Below are 23,338 nucleotides of genomic sequence, written 5' to 3'. Positions count from 1 at the left end.
TGAATTTTCACAAATTATCAAGTGCTATAATATAATATTAACAATTCTTAGAAAAATAAATATAAAAATAATAAAATATATAGAAACTTTCACACGTTAATACGCAAACATACCTATGTCCTTAAATCAAAGTAAATCACAACTGTTTTAAAAAACAAAAATTCAATCTTAGAATATGACATCATATAATAACATGATAGTATGAAACGAAATAACTATGTTATCGTGTCGATTTCGAGGTCCCTATATACTCACTATTTTGATCAAACTAAACGACCTTTATTAGTTTCTCGTAAACATTATTTAGATTATCCGTGTCTTTTTGTAAATTAATTGTGTTGTCAAATTTTTAGATAAAAAACATCGCGATTTCTCATTTACTTACGTATTTCTCATGATGTAAAATTTCTGGAGCAGATCAATCGAAATCATGACCATGATCCAATTTATGATTACTTATGACTGAGTAATTACTATTGTGTACTTTAAAATTATTAAAATGTTCTTTTATACGTGTGCCTAATTGTCGTTTAGTTTGACCAATATATGATAAGGAACAATTTGCGCAATTAATTTTATATACTACTCTTATATTTTCTTTTAAAGGTAAAGGATCTTTGACGCGTCTAATTAATGTATTTAATTTTTTCGGTATGCAGTAAACGCTTTGCATGCCAGTAAATTGTTATAATCTCGAAACATCCTTACTAAGTTCTTTGACATACGGTAAATGTATATAATAGGGTCAAATTTTTTACTAACTGAATTATCGTTATCCACATTGCGATCGTCATTATTTCGTGTCTTAAGCAATTTTAACCTATTATTCACAAACTTATTAATAATATCCGACGAAAAACAATTATTCGTCAATATCGATTTTACTTTAGAGATGTTCTTTTGATGAAAACAGTCGTCCGATAATAAAATTGCATGATCAACAAGACTAAAAATGGTATTCTTTTTGTATTTAAAAGGATGATTAGAATGATAATTAATATATCTACTCGAGCAAGTGGGTTTCATAAACCAATCAGTTAACAATCTATCATTATGTATGATCACATGGTGTTCAAAAAACTAATCGCGTTATTACTTTCAATTTCATGCGTAAATTTTAATCTCGGATGGTAATCATTAAAAGACGACACAATTTCATCAACACCCTTCAATGGGATGATCGTGAAAATATCCACATATCTGTAAAAGGGTGGAAATCGGGAATTCCCGATTCATCCGACTTTCGGACCAATATTTTTCTCGTCTATTTCTTTACAGGGGAAGTTACGAGAGGAACAAGGAGAATTTCTGAGATCCCAACCATAAGATTCAAATTCCTTAGTTTCCAAATTGTTTTTCTTATTTGTCGTAATAACATCGCGTGTGGCTCTATTGGCCGAGATGAAGGAGGTGTATTGTGTTAATATATATATGTATATCGGCCATTATTAAATAAATTCTTTCTCACAAAAAAACGGATTTAACGAACAATCTTAATATAGTTATATACAAACGATGACTGAAGCAGAATGTCAAATATTGACTAAATATTGTACTTTGTTAGAAAAATAATTAAAACTTAAATAAAAAATAATTAAAGTCAATTTTGCCAAGCGACACATTATATGTTTCTTTACATTTTTAAAGAATTCTGTATGTTTCTCTTTTGCATATATGATATTGATTTCAGGTCTACATATAACAATGTAAAACTTATTAATGATGAATTAAACTTTTAATCTCACCTAGGTGTAATTTTTTAAAAATGAATTCAAGAAAAATTTTTTTAAAAAATTGAAATAATCGTTAAAAATAGAGATGGAATATTAATACTATAAACACACTGTGCGCGACGGAAAGCAGGATAGGAAGGTCGGAAGCGAGACGATAGATAGACACTACACTCGACACACGCGTATCGTTAACAAAAATATATTTCAACTATTAACACAAAATACAATTGTTTAACCGCACAGAATTTACCAAAAGATAGCCGAGTCGAACGTATTAGAAATAAATACAATAAACGAGAGAAAAGCCGGGTCGAAAATAAATTACTGAATGTCCGCAAGCAACGGTAATTAAACGTGAAAAACGAAAAAGACAAGCGATCTTTTTCGTAAAGTATAAGCACACTCTTGACGCGACAAGCAATCGGAAAAGAGCGCCGGGGTTACGAGAGAGGAGGTTTATATAGGCCTTATTTTCTGGAATATTCGAGAACATTTTTATTACTCTATCTGTAGGTTGAGGGCGAAAGAACATTCGCTGTAATTATTTACGTGGCAATTTATTCCCGCAATTCGTAGTTTTGTTATTATTGGGAACTAAATTGTATCTCCTCTCGCGCGACCGCGGTGTTTACAATTATATGTGATTTGACGTAAGCGCTTCCTTTTCGCAGGCGCGGGGTATACGTATACCTGTGCGGCCGAGCGCTATTTGAAAATAATATTAATATAAAATTAAGCATGATGCATGTTGCATGTGAATGAAAAGACTGCATGAATTTTAATGTAATAATGTTTTAAGACTTTTCAGCTTTCGTTAGACGTTCGATTTTCGAACATCCCGCCGCCTTGCAGTATATCTGCAATCGACTAAGTAGTGCGAGAGAGGGGGCGCGCGCTTGTTCACGCGCTCGCGAGTGTCGGACACGTGGAGTTCACGTGCTCCGACTTAGATCGCGAAAGGAATGCTGAATCGGTCAGTTGTTTATTGCGAGCGTAGCAGTATAGCCGCGTGTCGGTTCTTGTGTCGCAAAGACCGGGCATTTTAGATAGTTGAATCAATCGTGATTTATAATGAGGCGAATAGTTTGGTGATGAGAATAGTGCAGCGATGAGAGGGGTGTAGTAATGAGAAGAATGTAGTGATGATTGATGTGACAGTATGCTGGTGATGTGAAAGTGCGCGTGCAATTGATGAGAGAAGAACGATGAAGATATGTGAAAAAAAGAAAAGAATGATGTGAGCCACTTGACGCCTGATTATCGCGCAGTTTCGTTGTCGCCGCCCAGGAAAACAAGTTTACTGACGAGGCGCGTTAAATTCGTACTCGCGGTACGGATATCGACTACGCGCACGTGGCCGTCGGATCCGGGGTGCAATCGAGTGATGCGCGCGAGCGGCCACCGCGTTGGTGGAGTGTTTTCGCTGCGGAGTAAACACAGCCGACCGACGCGAGCCTGCTGGTTGACTCGGGACCATTTTGGCCGATGGGCCAGCGTGTGTAAGTATTCGCTGGACCACCGGGACCAGAAATGGTCCCTCATCTGTTGCAGAAGCTGTCAGCGTGATAGTTGGGCCGACGGCTCTCGTTCGAGTGACGGTTCCGGTACTGCGGAGAGAGCGGAACCGATCAAGAAGTGCCCCGGTGTGAAAGCTGCTACGTCCTCAGGATCGTCGGACAAGGGCTGCAGCGGTCGAGAATTGAGGCAAGCCTCTATCTGCGAGAGTAGCGTCGCCAGCTCTTCATAGATGAGGGTTGCATCACCTATGACTCGTCGCAGATGGTGCTTCATAAATTTAACCGCGGCTTCCCACAAGCCGCCGAAGTTCGGTGCCGCCGATGGATTAAAGTGCCACTGGATTTTCTCCTGTGCGGCGAATGCGGCGATGCGGCGTCCGTCGGCACTGGCGGCGGAGAAGAGAGCGCTTAGCTGCCTGTCAGCACCCACGAAATTGGTACCGCAGTCACTATATAAGGAGATGCAGACCCCTCGCCTTGAGATGAGCCGGCGCAAGGCTGCGATGAAGGCGTCGGCGGAGTAGTCCGAGGCTACGTCGAGGTGAACGGCTCGGGAGGCTAAACACACAAAAACTACAATGAACCCTTTAGTTGCTTTGTGTCCGCGGCCCTTCGAGGTCCTCAGCCAAACCGGACCGGCGTAGTCGACGCCGGTGTGCAGAAACGGCCTGCTTGATGTGACCCTTGGCACCGGGAGATCGCCCATGAGAGGCTGTGGGATGGCGGCTCGCCATCTAGTGCACCTTATACATCGGCTGATGTGTCTTTTCACCAATGACCGACCTCGAGGGACCCAATACTCCCGGCGCAGGGAGCACAAGGTCATCTGAGTACCGCCGTGTAACGTCCGCTGGTGGTGGTCATCTACGACGAGGAGAGTGAATGTCGACTCGCTGGGCAGTATTGGCGGGTGAGTGGCATCGTACTGCAGGTTAGCGTTTCTGAGGCGCCCGCCGACTCGTAGAAGTCCCTCGCTGTCCAGGAATGGATTCAGTTTTTGCAGGGAGCTTTGCGACGGCAGAGGCGTTCTATTTTTCAGCCTTCTAATTTCGTCTTTAAATATTTTAGCCTGGATCAACCTCACCCAAGAGATGCGGGCTTCCGTCAGTTCGTCGGAGCTGATCACGCCAGGCTGGCTTTGCACGTGGCGGAGCTGGCGGTGGATCAGCAACCAGCGACGGCACCATGCCGTAATCCGCAGCAGTCGTTTTAGCGAGGAGTAGCGCAGCAGCAATTTCGATTTGGGCTTCAGCTCGGTAACGGCGGCGACGTGAGTCCGGACTCGTCTCTCTGGGAGGTCCTCCGCTGACATCTCCTCGCTGTTTGTCGTCCAAGGACTGCTCTCCTCTGCCAGCCATGCAGGACCTTGCCACCAGAGCGGGTGGTCAACCAGTTTGCTAGGATAGAGTCCCCGGGAAGCACAGTCCGCTGGGTTCTCCCGACCTGGTACGTGATGCCAGTGGGCGTCCGGGATCAGTGTTTGTATTTCGCTGACCCGGTTGGCTACATAGGTGGCCCATCGAGGGATGCCCACGGATCTAACCGAGCGTGACGGTGGAATCAGACCATATGTGAATAGGTGCCTTGGCTGCTCCGATGATCGATACGGTGTGGGCGACTAGACGAGCCAGAAGAGTGGCGGCCGACAGCTCCAGCCGAGGTAATGATATTTGCTTCAAGGGCGCGACCTTAGTTTTTGCAGTTAAGAGTGCCACCTTAATAAGACCCTTTGTTTTTGTTCTCAGGTATAGCATCGCTGAGTAGGCACGCTTTGAGGCATCGGCGAACCCGTGGATTTCCAGCTGTGAGTCAGTCAAACCTCCCAGCCATCGAGGTACGAGCAAGTTTTCCAAAGCAGGCAGCTCGTTTTGGAATCGCAGCCATCTTCTCTCTTCGTCGCTGGGTAGCGGAGCGTCCCAATCAAGACCTAGCAACCAGGCGGACTGGATGAAGATCTTGGCTAATACCGTTGTTGGGGCCAGCCAGCCGAGAGGATCGAACATTTTCGCCGTCAAAGATAGTACCGACCTTTTGGTGAAGGTCGATAGCGTGGTCAGTTTGGTTGCGAAAGCGAAGCGATCGTCACGTGGTTGCCAGCGTAAACCGAGAGTGGAGTGACTCTCGCCGGGCAGCCACCATCTGGCCTCTCGTCGAAAACGGTCGTCGGGCTCCACTTTGTTCAGTAGTAGCAAGTGGTTTGCCGACCACTTCTTAAGTGAGAAGCCGCCCGCCTTGCAGATATCAATCAGCTGTTGCAGCATGACTTCGGCTTTCTCCATGGTCTCCGCACCGACCAGGATGTCGTCCATGTAGACGTCGCTCAGCATGATGATGGCTCCTTTCGGGTAGCGCTGTCCTTCGTCCTCGGCCAGTTGGCGTAAAGTGTGGATCGCCAGATAAGAAGCACAGGATAGACCGTAAGTAACGGTACCTAGCCAGTCTACTCTTTGATTTCGTCGTTGGCGTTCTCTCTCCACAATAACCTTTGCAGGTTTTGGTCGTCGGGGTGCACCAGAATCTGCCTATACATCTTCTCGATGTCAGTCGCGAAGACGTAGCGATGACGTCGCCAGCGCAGCAGGATGTCGGCTAGCGAAGGAAGCAGATTCGGACCAGTTGCGAGATATTTATTGAGGGAGTCTCCGTTTGGCAAGGAGCTCGAGCCGTTGAAGACGACCCTCAGTTTGGTTGATGTGCTATCCGGACGCAATACCCCGTGATGAGGCAGGTAGCAAGCCCCCGGATGCGATTCAGTTGACGAAGGAGCAGGCCTCATGTGGCGCAGGTTCAAATATTGTTGCATGAATTCCACGTACATGGTTTGAAATTTGCTGTCTCTCAAATTTTTTCTCAGTGTGTTGCAGAGCTCGGCGGGCGGCGCGGATTGTTCCTGAGAGGTCCGGCAGAGAGTCAATCGTGGGCAGGCGCACGATATACCGGCCGTCGGCGTTGCGTGATTGGTGCAGGCGATAGTGCTTTTCGCACTCCAGTTCGGCCTTGGAGAAGAGCTGAGACAGCCGGCGAACTTCCTCTTGCTCCCAGAAGCAACGCACCAAACAGGTGAAGTCTTCCGCCACCTGGCAATGGTGGGAGGAAATACGTTGGCCGCGTGCATTCTCATTGATGGTGCCTGAGAGTATCCATCCTAGAGAGGTCTGCTGTGCCACCGGTTCCTGATGACCCCCCTTTTTCAGGCCCTCGCGGATGATTACTCCGTAGACGTCGGCGCCCAGCAGAAGGTCTACTGGATCCGCGGAACTGAATTCTGAATCGGCGAGCTCCAGGTCCTTTAGATGGGTCCAGGATTGCAGACTTCGGCGGCATCCTCCGGCGAAGAGAGTGAGCTTCGGCAAGATCAAGGCGGCGACGGAGTTGGACTGGTCACCGTTGTGCGCTTGAAAGGTAAGCTGAACCTTGCCTTTGGCAACTCCCGTCCTTTTCTCGCCGAGTCCATAGACGCTGACGGCGGCGGGCATGCGAGGCAGTCGCAGTCGCTGAACCAATCGCTCCGATATGATGGACGACTCTGAGCCCTGGTCGATCAGCGCTCGGGCGGAATGCCAGGATCCGTGGCAATCGAGGACGCGGACTCGAGCTGTGGCGAGCAGCACCGTGACAGAGGCAGGGTGCGATCCTTGCGCCAAGTGTGATGTCGTGGCGGTCTTGGCGTTGCAGAAGGCGTCGTGCAGCGAGGAGTGATGCCGACTGCCGCACGTCGTGCAAGTCTTTTTTGATGCGCATTCAGTAAGCTGGTGTCGACCCAGGCAGTTTGAACAGAGATTTTGATCGCTGACAAACTGCCTGCGGGCCAGAGCCGTCTTCTCCTTGTAGTTGCCACAAAACATTATAAAGTGGTCGCCCTGGCAACCTGCGCACCGACTTCTGGACCTATCCTTCGGTTCAGCTTTCTTCACGTGATGGCTCCGTGTTGATTTTGCACTGCTGTGGTTGCGGCTGTCGTTCTTGACTGGAAACAGTGCCTCCAAAGTATGAAGCCGTCGCTCGATGAAGGCTTCCAGCTCGGCGTAGGTAGGCGGGTTAGTCGTATGACTGATGACGCTCTCCCATTCTCGACGAGAACGATTGTCGAGGAGCTCAACGACCAGATGCACAAAGAGGTCCTCCGTGCGATCGATGGGACGATCGATGCTCTTCAGCGAGCTGACTGTTGTTTTTATGTCGTGGAAGAGTCGCCCCGGTTCAACTGCGGATTCGCTTTTCATCTTAGTAAGCGCCAGGAAGTTGTTGAGGTAGTTACGGGTTAACAACCTTTTGTTCTCGTAAAAATTGCTCAGCGTCTTCCAAGCGATTTCGTAATTTTCCTCCGTCGTGTTCAGGTTGCGTATTAGTAGTTCAGCATCACCCTTGACACAGAGTTTGAGATAGTGCAATTTCTCAACAGGTCTGGCTGCCTGGTTCCTGCCAATGATGGACTGGAAGAGGTCTCGGAAGGAAGGCCAGTCTTCGTACTTCCCGGCGAAGGTCGGCGGCTGAATTTTTGGCAATGCGGTCCGAGGAGCGGCGGCCGGTGTCGCTGCCGAAATTGAGCTGGATGTATGCTCTTGTCGTTGGAGAGCGCTCTTCAGATCGAGCATGAGGCCCTTGTTCTGCAGGTAAGCCTCCTCGCCCAACGAAGGGATGTCTTGCTTGGCGTAAACATCATATCGTATTTCGTCCACACGATCGGCTAACGTATCATTAATCGCGTCGAATTTCTCCCACAGCTTCTCGAGATTTTGAAGCCGGGCCTCCACCGCGCCGAGGGTGATATTGGCCTCGCCGAGCTTCCGAAGGTTCTCGTACGCGCGCGAGATCTTGCCGTATAGCACTGTGGCTGTGGCAATGATTGCCTTTGTGTCTGCCATCTCTAACACTGTCTCTTTTTTCCAGAAGCACTGGTCACCGACACTGATTCACTATCGCTTCCGTGGCACCGGATTCAAAGGAGGTTCCTGAGAATCCGGCTCGAAGGACCAAATAATGTGCGCGACGGAAAGCAGGATAGGAAGGTCGGAAGCGAGACGATAGATAGGCACTACACTCGACATACGCGTATCGTTAACAAAAATATATTTCAACTATTAACAAAAAATACAATTGTTTAACCGCACAGAATTTACCAAAAGATAGCCGAGTCGAACGTATTAGAAATAAATGCAATAAACGAGAGAAAAGCCGGGTCGACAATAAATTACTGAATGTCCGCAAGCAACGGTAATTAAACGTGAAAAATGAAAAAGACAAGCGATCTTTTTCGTAAAGTATAAGCACACTCTTGACGCGACAAGCAATCGGAAAAGAGCGCCGGGGTTACGAGAGAGGAGGTTTATATAGGCCTTATTTTCTGGAATATTCGAGAACATTTTTATTACTCTATCTGTAGGTTGAGGGCGAAAGAACATTCGCTGTAATTATTTACGTTCCCGCAATTCGTAGTTTTGTTATTGTTGGGAACTAAAATGTATCTCCTCTCGCGCGACCGCGGTGTTTACAATTATATGTGATTTGACGTAAGCGCTTCCTTTTCGCAGGCGCGGGGTACCCGTAAACCTGTGCGGCCGAGCGCTATTTGAAAATAATATTAATATAAAATTAAGCATGATGCATGTTGCATGTGAATGAAAAGACTGCATGAATTTTAATGTAATAATGTTTTAAGACTTTTCAGCTTTCGTTAGACGTTCGATTTTCGAACACACACCATAAATATAAACCTTATAAATTATATATATAAATATTTAATGCAAATTGATTGATGCACACATACTTTGACTGTCGTTTAAGAAATATTCTGTAAATAGCATTATAGGAATCTTGGAATAATTATGAATATAGGAATCATTTGATTATTCAGAATAATTTAAATTTGTTAGAGAATGTATTTAAATTATTATTAAAAGGTGTACATACATTAATATAATATATTTTGAATTGTTCTTTATTTTGATTGACGGAATTACAAAATAACTAACATAATATAATAGCCTATTTTTAAACATATAATAATCATGTAACATAGTAATTATAAAAATTAATGCATTGCTAACTATGAAACAAATGTTTTCGCCAAAACCAGAAACCTCCTCTAAATAATTATCCCTATGAATTAATAATACACATTTATTATAATACTATTGATAGTCAAGAAAAAACTCTACATATGTAACATTTAATCTTCCAAATAATTTTTATAATTCATTTGTGAGTAATTTTTCAGAACTTCCACATTAAATAATTTTGTATTTTCTAAGTTTTTAAAATAAAAATTCTTATATTAACATGCTGAAATTACAGTAATTAAAAAAAATATCTCAATAATGTAGAGATAATTAATATAGAGATTATCAATTAGATTTTCTCAAGATGGTGAGTTTAAGCACAATACATCGCATATAATATAATAAAAAAAAACTTCTAATCTCTCTTTACATTCTTTATATACTATAATTTTGTGTTTATTATCTACATTAACAAACTAATTATAAAAGCTATTTTCTTCATATGCAGATCTGACAATTAATCTATGTTATTAAAAAGAATATGATAAATGTCCTTTTGAAACAAATTAACGTTAGAAAACGAAATAAACATACAACTTTAAATAATATCACATATATGTATGTCAAAAATGACACAAAAACGTACAAATAAATATAAATTCGTTTTTATTATTATTATAAAAATTACTTACTATAATTACTTAATAAATTAATTGATTTATATTTTAAACATTTTCATATCATTATCATAGCATTTCAATGACACATATTACATAATCATTTTGACATTTTGAGATGTAATGCGTTATAAATTCTAATATGAATATTTCATATATTAGTATGTTACTATATTATATATATATATATATATTTATAATAATTATATTTATTATTATATGTATATAATATATAATTTATTATTTATAATTTAATATATCTAAAATAATTCTTGTTTATTATATAAGAAATTATAATTGGAGTATAGTAAACATCCAATTTTCAAATAATAATATCACATATATACATATATGTACAATATATCATAAATAACAGCTATTATAACAATGTACAAATCAATATATTTTATCATTACTATTGCTAAATGTATTACTCATATTATTATCATTTCGATCATACAGACATGAAAAATTAATATTTATATAAAATATTCATACAAAAATTTTTGAAAACAACATACACATAAATTAAATTACCTCCTAAAATTTCATATGGACATTTCGTCAATGATTTAACTGACCAGTTAATATTTCTTTGGTACTTAATATTTAATTAACTACTTAGCAAACTGACATATTTCAAACAAATCGACTTTGTAATTTCCTACTTGTCTGTTTGTTTCGTGCAATTTTTTATAGGCCAGAACGATCTGAAAATTTCTTCGCTGAATTTCATTTCAAAATTTATTAACCACTGAATTTCCACATCAGTAATTTTATTCGCTTTGAATTCAGATGACAGTCCTATATTATTATGTTGGGCTAATCCGCGAACAAATCTTAATAGATGTTCCAATGCGCAAAGCTGACAAGTGCAAGTGGTTTTCGACGATGCACTTTTCCAGTTTATCAAATATTCCAAAAGTATTTCCTCTTGCACGTATGTAAGTAACCTCGGGCCATGTGGATCGTGTCTGTCATATTGGTAATTCTGAAGCCCTCGAAGACGGGCCGTCTTTACTTCAAACCATAACTTGTTAGTACGAACTTTGTAACAATTTGAAACGCTGGCATATGTTAAACCTTTTTCAATAATATCTCTTACTGCACGTTTGATTTTTTGTCTTTTACCATTAAAGTTGCTTTTGCATCTTCTAATTTCTTTTTTTTGTATAAAATCTGGAACTCGAGTCCATATACGTTTGCCACATAGTCTACAGGTAAATCCTTATGCTCGACTTCTCTAACTGCTAACCCGAGCTTATTTGTTAATGCGAGATGTTCCACTATTTTTGTTCTCAGATCCATTTGATACAGCTAAAGAAATTACCTATGAAAAAAGGAGAAAACGCAAAATATAAATGTATGTTGAGCAATTATGTAAAAGATTCGATATCGCAAGAATATAAAATTGATTTAGCGATTTTTATCTTGAGAAATCTCGATTTTTGTATAACTTGTTTTAAAAAAAAACTATACTTGGAGAAATTGAATAATAAAATTAAAAGTTTTTATAAATAATAGTTAAATTTTTGGCATTATGTATAATAAAGGAAATTTTATTAGAAATAAAAAGTAAAGAGAATTATGATGACAGTGTACTTACAAAATAAAACACTTAGCAAATTTTTCCTCACGCGGCGAAATTGATGGAATGAATATCTCAATCAAATTAATATACAAAAATGACTGAAGTACAGTCAGATACTGACTAAATTCAAGGTTCCAAATGTTGTATTTTAGTAGGAAAATAAATAGAGTTACAAAATTCAAAGTCATTTGCGCCAAGCGACACATTGTGTGCTTTTCCTACATTTTCAAGAAATCTGAATCTTACAAAAATCTCTATATAAAAATAATTAATAATGAATTAATCTTTCAATCTTTCTTATGTGTAATTTATCTAAAATTGGATTTAAGTAAAAATGTATTTAAAATTAAAATAGTAATCGCGCGTTTTAAGATGCAGATAGAAAATTAATTCTATAAATATTCTTTTAAATATTTATTCCACCAATTTTATAAATATATATGTAATCAAATTTGCGGATATACACATATTTCAATTGTCGAATAAAAAAATTCTGTAAATAGTATTAAATTGAAATCATAGACTAATATGAACATGTGTCGTTTGATTATTCAGAGTAATTTTTTGTGATAGAATTCACTTAAATTATTTTCTAAAGGTATATGATTGTTAGTAAATTTCAGACATTTTTTGAAAAAAACTATGTATTTTCTTCAATTGATTTTTCTTATTATTTTGTACATAAATATATTACAAATTATATTACCGAAAAAATTATCTTACAAGATCTTTTACAGTTCATGTGAGATTATGTCAAATGAAAATATTAAATATCTCGCAAATTATTCACTTTTTGGCCATCCGGCTCTTATAACATTTTTGTGGAATATTAGAAAACGATTTATGTAAATAAATAAGATAATTCTGCATAAGAAAATAAATTGTAGAACTTAATTAATTTGCTTAATACGATGAACTAATTTTTACATACTTTATAAGTAAATAAAACATTTAAAACCAGGCATGTGTATTTTTCAAATATAATTTATTTATCTTCACAAATATTAAAAGTTTTATAAAAATTACATTAAAAGTTTATTTATCGTTGCCAAAAAATTTGATTGTTACATAATTAAATTAATTAAGCATTATACATCATATTTATATAAAATATAAGAAACATTTTTACTTAACTGATATATATATATATATATATATATATATATATATATATATATATATATATATATAATATACTCATATTAATATAATAAATACTAACCTTATTTAATTAGATTGACGGAATTGAAAAATAACTAACGTAATATAATAGCTTATTATATTGCATATAATAATCGTGTAACATAGTAGTTATAAAATTGAATGTATATTACTAATTATATTAAATAAAAAATTTTGTTAAAAAATCAGAAACATTTTCTAAAATAATTATCCCTATGAATAATACATATTTGTAATAATACTAAATATATATGTATAATATAATTTTTATAATTTATATGTGTGTAATTTCAGAACTTCTGCGACCCTGGATAATATTGTATTTTCTAAGTCTTAAAATAAAAATTCTTATATTAGAATGCTGTAGTTACAATAATTTAAAAAAAAGAATTTGAATAATGTAGAGATAATTAATATAGAGATTATCAATCAGATTTTCTCAATATTGCAAACTCAAGCACAAAACTTTGTATATAATGAAATAAAAAGAACATCATTTAATCTCTCTATTACGTTCTTTATATACTATAATCTATTATCTACAATAACAAATTAATTATAAAAGCTATTTTCCTTAAATGCAGATCTGATAATTAACCTGTGCTAACAAAAAAAAATATAATAAATGAAAAAAATTAATATTAGAATGCGATGAGCATATAACTATCAAAAATATAACATATTTGTATGTTCAAAAATGACGCGGCACAAAATGTATATATCAATATCAATACGTTTTTATTATTATTATAACTTTACTGACTATAATTATTTAATAAAATAATTGATTCAATATAAACATTTTCATACCCTTACCATATTATTTCTTTATAAAATATATTATAATATCATTTTGACAGTTCGATGTATGACGTGTTATAAATTCTAATATTATATAAATATTTCATATATTAGTATGTTACCATATTATCATTATTATATACCTACATAAGTATAATTCTCAATGCTCATATTTGTAAACACTGAAATTATCTACATAAAGAAATAATCTTTATTTTCCTCTGCTTTTTCTCCTTTTTTATCAAAAATGTTCTAATCGTCAAACAAATAATTGAAGCATTTATTTCATTTCAATAACTATATAAGTCTTCAATTGTTTGAAAAGTATAACAAAGTATAATAAAAAGTATAATAAAATTATTACACATATAAAAGGCTAATAAGAGCAGAAGTAATATTACGGTTATAAAAACTAATTTATTACATTTAATCAATATGTACTGATATAAACAATAAAGTTTAAATTAATCTAAAATTATAAACACGAAAGTTAAAACAAATGAGAAAGCGAACGTTTCGATCCAATTTTTCGGATCTTCTTCAGCGCAGTACAAAAAGCAAAATTGAAATCACAAAAGTCTAAATGTTTTTAACGTATAAACGTCTAATAAACATATTTAAACGCGGTTACATCAGTAAACGAAATAAAATGTCGTAAGATTAACATTAATATGACTCACTGAGCCATCACATTTACGTTACTGTGGGAAGCGATTTTTTCTAGTTTTCTGACTACGAGGTTGGCAGGTGTTAAAATATAAAATATTAATCGCATCCTATAAATTAAAATAATTTTCTCATTACATCTCACTAATTATAGTTCGTCATTTTCTATATGTAAAAAATATCAGACTTGGAGAAAATAAAAAAGTTATGATCTTTCGAAAGTAGAGATTTCAAGCTTTAAAATCTTTTTTTAAAATTTAAATTATAATTTTTTGAAACAAAGTTATACCTATTTAAAATGTGCCTATTTTCAACTATTTTTTTAATCCCTTAATGATTAGGAGTATATATATATATATATATATATATTGAATTGAAAGTTTATTCCGAGTTCCCTTAGGATTTCCGGGGCGTTTTTAAGGGTGCGCCAAACCCTTTACAACCTCCTTTCTTTCTTCTCTCCATACAATACTATACAATACATTTTTATTTCTATACAAACCCATACAGCACAGATTATTGCAATTATATTGCAGCAACGTTGCAACGTTGCAAGTTGCAATGCAACATTATAAAGACATTGCAGAGATATAAGTGCACAAAATTCCAGCACACTTGTAGCAACATGACATTAATATTTCGGAAATATTGCATGTAATCCAAATTCTATAATTTATATATTGTAATATATATAAATTAACTACAACGTATTTTCATTAATGATTTATTTACATTTATATACCTGTATATGCAACATTAGTTTATGGTTGCAATAACAATGCATTATTGCAAACTCATAACATATTGCAATATTGTTGTAATATTTTGTTACAATCTTCCAAAAAGCGGACATTTTAACATTGCTGCAATTCAACAGCAATGATGTAGCAACATTTTGCAGTGAATTTGCAATATTGCAATATTGCGGTGAAAGATTGTTGTAATGTTTTTGCAATCTATCGGTGCTGTATGGGAATACATCCTTTTCTCTCCTCTCTTTCTTGCCTTCTTCCTTCCTCTTTCCGCTTCTGGACCTCCATCGACAATTAGGCTCTCCTCATCCTTCCTCTTTCTGTCCTCTCCTTTCTCTTGCTCCTCCTTCTCCATCTCCTTCTTTCAGCTTTCTCTGCCTCTGTCCTGGTCCTCCGTCCTCTTTGTCCTGTCTCTCTCATCCACCTTTAACATACAAAACCACCCTTCTCCACCTCCTCTTTATTCTCTTTCCTCCTCTCTTCTAATCTTTCCCTTGCTCTTTCTGCCTTTTCCTTCCCCCCTCACCTTCCCCATTACTATTAATTAATAATTATTACTATTAATTAATAAAAATATATTACTATTAATTAATAAAAAAGTTAATTTTTAAAGACAAATTAACTTTTTTATTTTATTGTAATTTTCCTGGTCGTTTTTCTTAGTTATAACGTCGTTTACAATTCAATTTTAATAGTTTGTAACGTGACGCTTTTGTGCGCGTCCGTCACAAGGACGGTAGCCGACCAGAGAAAAGAAAATCTGGAGTTGCGCTTCTCTAAATCTACCCCTCGCGGGAGCAAAACTCGTTTGGTACATTTCTCCTAGTGTATCTTTTCGTGTTTTGTGTCTGTTATTCCCTTCGAGATCAATAAGTTAATAGAGCTTCCAAGTGAGCGGTTATAGGAAGAAGATGTACCTTAAGAACAAAGAGAATATGTAGGATACTGGTGAGGAAGCAAGCAGAGAGAGCGGCTCATCTATCAGTCGATATGATTTATAACTATCAATTATAAATCATATCGAAATCAAAAAGTGTCATATATGTATATTTGTGTTAAATTTAATTAAAAGTATCAAAAATTATATACAGTAAATTACAGTATAGTATTCAACACATTTTTAAAACATTTTTTCAAGACAATTTTTAATAATTTTTATCTACATAACTAATAAATAAAATTAATTTAATTTATCAGAATCTCAGTTGCACTGAGTATAAATAAATTAATTGATTTTGGATTCTTTAATTTTTATTTGTTCTGATGCTCATTCTCCTCATCCATTTTTTTAATCCTTTGCATACGTTCTCGTGCAATATGTTCCAAACTGTTATAGAAATCCGAATTCTTGGCAAAGAGGCGCTTAAAATCGCGACGATGCAGGCGAAGCAGTTCGCAAACTTCCAGAGCGATGACCGATTCCCTTCTACGTCGATCCGGATGGACCATGGCAGCTTCGCCAAAATGATCAGCATCGTATAAATGACATATCTTGAACAACATATCTTATTACTTAATTGTAACTTCAACCAAGAGTTTACTTATTTATTTATTTTTTACATAAATATTTTATACAATATCGAAAGATTGCAGAAACATTGCATAGATCTTACATTGAAACATTGCGATATTGCATATTGGTTGCGAAATATTGCTGCATTATTGCTGCAAGATTGCTGCAACAAGTAAAGATCCGCTTTTTGTCATATTGCAATAAAATATTACAGCAACATTGTAATGTAATATTTATGATAATGAATAGTAAAAACCCATACAGCACCGATAGATTGCAAAAACATTACAACAATCTTTCACCGCAATATTGCAATATTGCAAATTCACTGCAAAATGTTGCTACATCATTGCTGTTGAATTGCAGTAATGTTAAAATGTCCGCTTTTTGGAAGATTGCAACAAAATATTACAACAATATTGCAATGTTATGAATTTGCAATAATACATTGTTATTGCAACCATAAACTATTGTTGCATATACAGGTATATAAATGTAAATAAATCATTAATAAAAATACGTTGTAGTTAATTTATATATATTACAATATATAAATTATAGAATTTAGATTACATGCAATATTTCCGAAATATTAATGTCATGTTGCTACAAGTGTGCTGGAATTTTGTGCACCTATATCTCTGCAATGTCTTTATAATGTTGCAACTTGCAACATTGCAACGTTGCTGCAATACAATTGCAATAATCTGTGCTGTATGGGAAGTAGCAAACTTTTATTTTATAACATTTATAAGATTTTATGACAAAACAACTTCATTCAATATATAATTATAAGTAATAAAAATTAAATAATAAAATTTAAATAATTTACTTCGAAAAATTAAAAATTTTGTTTTTAAAATAAACATATGTAAATTTTACAATGAACAGATTTTAGACTGAATTAGAACAGAAATATTACATTTGTATGTTTCTATATTATTATAATGTCTCTACAATATGTTACATTGCAATTTGCAAGATTGCAACATTGCTGCAATGTAATTGCAATGTTTCTGTGCTGTATATTTCAATTTCTTACTTCTCTTCCTGAGAATGTGATCAGTACGACGGTCCCGCTGACTATAAAATACATGCAATCACTATCAGTGCCAGCTTTATAAATCACATCTTCTGGAAGATATATCACCGGTTTCATTAAATCTACAACAAATCGATTTATAAAATTATTAATTGTTTAAGTAAGCAATAGGTCAATGAAAAATAATAAAAAATAAACATTATATATAATATACATATATAATAATAATTAATTTTACAACAAAATTTTTCACAAAGGCTATTTAATTTAAAGAAGAATAAAAGATGAAGTTTTTCTGAAGAGTGTTTTTCAAGATCATTTAAAAGTTATTTCTATTTTGTTAAAGAAAATTACTATAATTTTTTTTATATAAATCGATTCTTCGCAATTTTTTATATAAAAAATTATAAGAATAAGATACACAAGAAATTAATAATTTACGAGATATCTAAATTTGACACAAAGATATATAAACTATGAAACATTCTCGTAAAATATTTATTTTGCGACAATCTTACTACAATACTTTTATGTAACAAATAATATAAAAAGAATCAACTAGTGTCAAGAAAACACATGCAATATATACTTGTTGCAAATTATATAAGAAAAATAAAATAATTACTTATTAAATCACCAAGAATATTGCGGGACAAACTATGAAGAATCATGGTGTCTAGTAAACCTTGACTGCTATGAAATAAAATTTCTTGATTTAAATGATCTAGGGTAAACAGAATAAAAAAATATACAACATTAAAAATATTATCTATAAATGTAAACTTATATAAATAGATCGCATGTTTTCATTGCAGGTACAAAGATAATGTTAAAAAAGAAAAATAGAGAGTCAGATGCGTTTATTCGATTCATTCTTTGTTGAATAAAAAAATTACACTTAAATCTCCATTGATCTTTTTTAATATATAGAAGGATTTAGAATATATAGGAAAAAATAGACTTTTATAGTATTCCAACTTTTTTTAGAATCTTAATAAGTATAGGTACAACTAATAATAGTTAGTTTTCTTTTTCAATATACTCTTTATACTTTTTTTTAACTAACTCGAAAGAGTGTCAAATATAACATTCTCCTTGAAGAAACTGCCTTGATAACGATACTCGTAATAAAAGATGAGCTTGTCTTGCAAATATAATGGAAGCTTTTTGTGACGAATATATTCCTTTACTTGACGCATGATCCTTTGATATTTAAGTTCTGGTTCCGCTGACGATTCCAACAATTGCAGAATAGTTACTGTAATCATACCAGCATATTGTGAAAAAATTTTATTAGATTATTTATTTATTAAATCATTATTTGCAAATATTTAATGTATTTTGCTATCTCACATTGATTAATTAATCGTTAGATTTTTTAAAAAGAAATGAGTTTTTATTTTATTAATTTTGTATGTTAACCAAGGAATGTTATAAATATTAATAAAAATAAAATATAATAGCAAAAATTATTAACATTAAAATATAAAATAGTGACAAAACAACTTAATACCAATCAGATAGAATGCATAGGCTTTTCCCAGCAATAAAAGTGTACATCGTATTACATTATCACAACTTCCAAAGGCGTTGAATTCTATAAAATTGGAGCCAATTAAATTACTTACTCCAATATGCACAAATATTAAATATGTTTTCCAACTTGGTTTATTAAAAAGCTCTGTGGTGATATAATACGCATCTGAATCCTAAAATTATTTGCAATATATAAATAAAATATATATTTAAATATAAAACAATTTTATAAGGACTGATTATAAAAAAAATTACAAAATATATACTGAATATACTTTCATCAAATTTCCTTGAAAATGCATCATGATGTAAGGAAAGACGTAACTTATGCAGCTACTCCAATGAAAAATTAGTAATGTTAAGATAATGAGCCATATTGTTGTCTCTTGAGCTTGAGAAATACCAAATTTCTAATTAAAAAATAATTAATTTTTAATAATTATAATTATCAATAATTGATATTATTTATTATTAAAATTAAATAAATAATAAAAATAATTATGATATTGATAATAAATTTGCCTTATTTATTTAATAATTTAATTAATTTTAATATAAATAAAATGTTTTTAAATCGGCTAACAGAGCCAAAGCGCGAAAAATTAATTACTCGGAACTGTATCTCGTGGTTTGAGATCACTAAGTTCCATATATAAATTAATCTCGAACTTACATATGGAGAAATAGGCACGAGTAATTAATTTTAAGAGAGCCGAAAAAAAATATTTTTTATCTGATTTAATTAATTTTGTTCATAAAATTCAAATCATCTATGGGAATATTTATATACAGAGTGTCCCAAAAAGATCGGAACACTGAAAAATCTGGAAAAATATACGGTTTACAGAAAAAAAGTTTCAACCAAAAGTTGTAGAGTTTAAAAAATCTATTTATTGATGTTATGAATTTGACCTTGGGTGGCGTTACCAAGGTCAGAATAAGGTTACCTTGAATTTCTTAAATGGAACCTTATATTTGTATTACATATTCTTGTAGCTTACCTCGAGAACTTTTCAAAACACTATAATTAAGTTATTTTTTATAAGGTACTTTTCGAGTTACAAAGCTTGAAAGTTACAGTTCTGAAAGGCTTGCCGTAATTACAATTCTAACAAATTTCAAAAATAAAGACGAATGGAAGAAAGAGTTCGTATATAAAGATGTTGAAGAATACGGAAAAACCTTCACTAATTCAAGAAATCACAACCATGAACAATAATGCATGACGTTTGCGACAAGATTTTTCAGTCATGATAAATAATTAGTTTGTGATATTATACAAAACGTACAACATTCTTGTACATCTAATTCTAATTATGTAGTTCTAACCATATTGTAGAAGTACTTTAAATTTTCAAATTTGACCCCTAAAAACCAATGGGCTTTCATTAGATTTCGTCTTAATAATATCATAATGATTTATTCAGCAACTCATCTTAAACAATATGAGTTCGATTTTCAAATGACCCTTATTAGGAACACGTTGACTCATAACACGACTACACGTCGAAACAGATAAAATTATCGATTTATTCGATTTTTGGAGTAAAAAATAAGATTTTCCATTTAAATAATGCTAATGCGGTTAGGTAGTATAACTTTCAAGTCTTGTAACTTGGAAAGTACCTTATAAAAAATAACTTAATTATAGTGTTTTAAAAAGCTCTTGAGGTAAGCTACAAGAATATGTAATAAAACATATAGGATTTCATTTAAGAAATTCAAGGTAACTTTATTTTGACCTTGGTAACGCCGTTCAAGGTCAAACTGATAAGATCAGTAAATAGATTTTTTTAAACTCTACAACTTTTGTCTGACAATGAAACTTTTTTCTGTAAAACGTATACTTTTCGAGATTTTTCAATGTTCCAATCTTTTTGGGACACCCTGTATACATATACGTGATATATTATATATACATATATATATATAAATATGAATTACTGCATTGATTTGTTGAACATTACGTCGTACTGTAGGAAGGCGAATTATTTTCAAAATAGGCAGAAATTCAACAATAAGCAACGCAAAATTTGAATCCGTGTCAGGTGATAAGATACGTGTTGGATAGAACCACATATAGGGAAGCGTGCTGATAAAATCAATGAAGAAATATCCTTTCAAATAATGTCTGTATAAATATGTATAATTTTCTCATTTTTATACTGAAATCTTTGAGGGAAACGAGATCGATGAAATGGATTAAAGATAAATAATTTATTTATACGTTATTACATATAGCATATAACAATAAATCACCGTGCAATTAAACCAGAATCAAGAATAATCTCATGTCCGTCCGAGGACACAAATCCAGTAATAAAATTAAGAAATATATCGATGATGCAAATGGCGTAACTAGGATAGACAATATTCCAATATTCAGGATCACTACTCTTTCCAATTCTGTAGAAGCATATGATATGTGGAACTATCAAGAAGATATATAGAAAAGTGATAGTCATTATCGTATCCCAGTAGAACCTATATGTAATAATATTTCTTGATAAGAAAAAAATTCTAATGCACTTTTAATTAAATTAAAACTAAGTATCTTTACCTGTCAAAAAAATTCTGATCTAATCCAATCTTAATTTTTAATAGGATTTTTGAGGATTAGGAATTTTTCTTTATTAATTGTTCTTATTGATAAAATTAATAGCTACACTGGCGGTAAACTAGTGCACACTGGTGCAGTGAAAATAATATATATTTTAACTTATTACACTATAGTTGTATTAGTTCACAATAGCAATAGAGAACAAACTCCTAATTAAAAACGGTTTGGTTAGGTTAGAATTTTTTTCCAAGTCAAGGTAGATTAAAAGCCAATTTTTTTAACTTCTTGATAATTAAGTTTTATCCGAGTAGGATATTTTCGTATCCTTTTAGATAAGTTCTAAAAAGAGAAAAGAATGAATAAGCTATATGAATATGCTACGGTATCTGTCGAGTAAAACTTTATCAAGAAGTTTTGGAACAACTGACCCTAAATAAGAGTAAAGAATAGAAAAAATAGCAAAATTTTAAATATATTATCAAGGTTATCACATTTTGAGTAATACAGAAGTTTCAGCAGATCCTTGATAATTGAAAAATATTAACAAAACCTTTATAGAAATTTATCACTAGTAACGCCAATTTATTTCGAGTACTTGAATTACTGTATATTAATATTTTAAGTACTCGAAATAAGTGCCTAATTAGAGTTACTAGTGATAAATTTCTACAAGGGAATAAGTTTAAGAAATGTGCAGGGTAAGAGCTCCATCTTTCTCTCTCTACACCTTCATCCCAAAAAATTCTAATCTACTTTACCTTAACATACTACAAGGGTGAATTACCCATTGATTAGATGATCTTGAATGTCTTCTTTTTTCGAAGGCAACGGCGGCCTGGCTGCGTAAAATTAATCGTGTGAAAGGATGTTGAGCAGAGACGAGAATGAACTTTTGAAGATTTCGTTTCCAACGACTGTAGAATTTTGCGTTTGGAGGTAATTTGGGTAAATTGCTACCAGACGTCCTGGCCAAATCGCATGCGTGCATGCGTAAAGATGCTTGCTTTTTCGAAAAATCTACCGACATGCTGAATACTATACTAATATACGTCAAGGATAAGGACACGAATTGGATATATAGCAAAATATTGCAATTGTGGTGATCTTTTGGAGACAAATTCAAGTTTCAGATAAATATTATCAAATATTACCATAGGAACACGTAGTGCTTTTCTTACTTTTCTATAGAATCTGTGTTTTAAACCTAACAGCCTAAAGCGGGGAGCACACACTTTTCCATAAGATATAATGCGTAAGCATAAGAAATTTAATTGGTCCATAAACGTGTACCACGCATATGCATAAGAAATTCAACCAATCGAATTTCTTATGTTTATGCGTTATGCGTTATGCGTTATGGAAAAGTGTGTGCTCCCCGATTAACACCTAATTTTTAATAATTTAAGAAAAAAAGTTTACTTTTATGTAAAGTCGCCAACATGGAAGAAAAGCTTTTCGATCAATCAACTGATCTTCGCAAATACTTTTCTAAATTCTGTATTGGTAAATTTGTTGATTATTTACTGCTATGTAGAAATTAACCAATTAATATTTTTAATATTATAATGCAAATTATTATTTTAGTAATACATAATATATATATTTTCTTATAAATGTTATGATGTCAATTAATTACAGTACTAAAAATTTTGACAAAAAATTCGAATCGGATGGCTCTGTGCTTTAAAGTACTAATTATTGGTCTAAAAAATGAATATATAAATAATGTCGAGCAAATAGGTAAATATTATATTCAAGTAAAACCGATT

At 34.1% G+C, this 23,338-nt stretch overlaps 1 protein-coding gene and 2 long non-coding RNA genes across 6 annotated transcripts; 1 reads left to right on the top strand and 2 right to left on the bottom strand.

Annotated features, from left to right (window-relative positions):
• Window positions 1-2,653: 2,653 nt before the first annotated feature.
• LOC114946231 (uncharacterized) lies at window positions 2,654-9,174 on the top strand. Of its 4 annotated transcripts, none has more exons than XR_014924201.1 (8): window positions 2,654-4,160; window positions 4,319-4,910; window positions 4,996-5,667; window positions 5,742-6,035; window positions 6,115-6,310; window positions 6,445-6,652; window positions 7,653-7,863; window positions 7,975-9,174. It is a non-coding gene; the product is annotated as an uncharacterized LOC114946231 (long non-coding RNA). The 4 variants fall into 4 exon arrangements; XR_014924202.1 differs by having other exon boundaries at window positions 6,105-6,310; window positions 8,141-9,174; XR_014924200.1 differs by having other exon boundaries at window positions 2,662-4,160; window positions 6,105-6,310.
• Window positions 9,175-10,822: 1,648 nt separating this feature from the next.
• LOC114946232 (uncharacterized) lies at window positions 10,823-11,642 on the bottom strand. The gene is made up of 2 exons (XR_014924203.1): window positions 11,533-11,642; window positions 10,823-11,256 (listed from the first exon to the last, which is right to left on the bottom strand). It is a non-coding gene; the product is annotated as an uncharacterized LOC114946232 (long non-coding RNA).
• A 4,519-nt stretch (window positions 11,643-16,161) lies between these two features.
• LOC114946229 (potassium/sodium hyperpolarization-activated cyclic nucleotide-gated channel 1-like) lies at window positions 16,162-22,596 on the bottom strand. Its single transcript, XM_085480411.1, has 9 exons — window positions 22,328-22,596; window positions 21,269-21,493; window positions 20,954-21,140; window positions 19,285-19,419; window positions 18,987-19,182; window positions 18,540-18,731; window positions 18,099-18,197; window positions 17,474-17,595; window positions 16,162-16,409 (listed from the first exon to the last, which is right to left on the bottom strand). Exons 1-9 carry the CDS (start codon window positions 22,594-22,596, stop codon window positions 16,170-16,172), a joined length of 1,665 nt encoding a protein of 554 aa, XP_085336537.1. The 3' UTR covers window positions 16,162-16,169.
• Window positions 22,597-23,338: the final 742 nt, after the last annotated feature.

The sequence above is a fragment of the Nylanderia fulva genome, unplaced genomic scaffold (genome assembly GCF_048542155.1).
Source record: "Nylanderia fulva isolate GAGA-0341 unplaced genomic scaffold, ASM4854215v1 Scaffold148, whole genome shotgun sequence".
Lineage (NCBI taxonomy): Eukaryota > Metazoa > Arthropoda > Insecta > Hymenoptera > Formicidae > Nylanderia > Nylanderia fulva.
The sequence above is the reverse complement of the archived record's forward strand: the minus strand, read 5'-3'. Positions and strand labels throughout refer to the sequence as shown.

Excerpts from the sequence above, each read along its gene's own strand:
- LOC114946229 (XM_085480411.1), bottom strand. The coding sequence starts at position 22,596 with ATGTCGGTAGATTTTTCGAAAAAGCAAGCATCTTTACGCATGCACGCA. Across the intron at positions 19,183-19,284 it reads TTCAAGGAAATTTGATGAAA|GATTCAGATGCGTATTATAT; the intron begins GTATATTCAGTA and ends AAATAATTTTAG. Across the intron at positions 18,732-18,986 it reads CTATGCATTCTATCTGATTG|TAACTATTCTGCAATTGTTG; the intron begins GTATTAAGTTGT and ends GTATGATTACAG.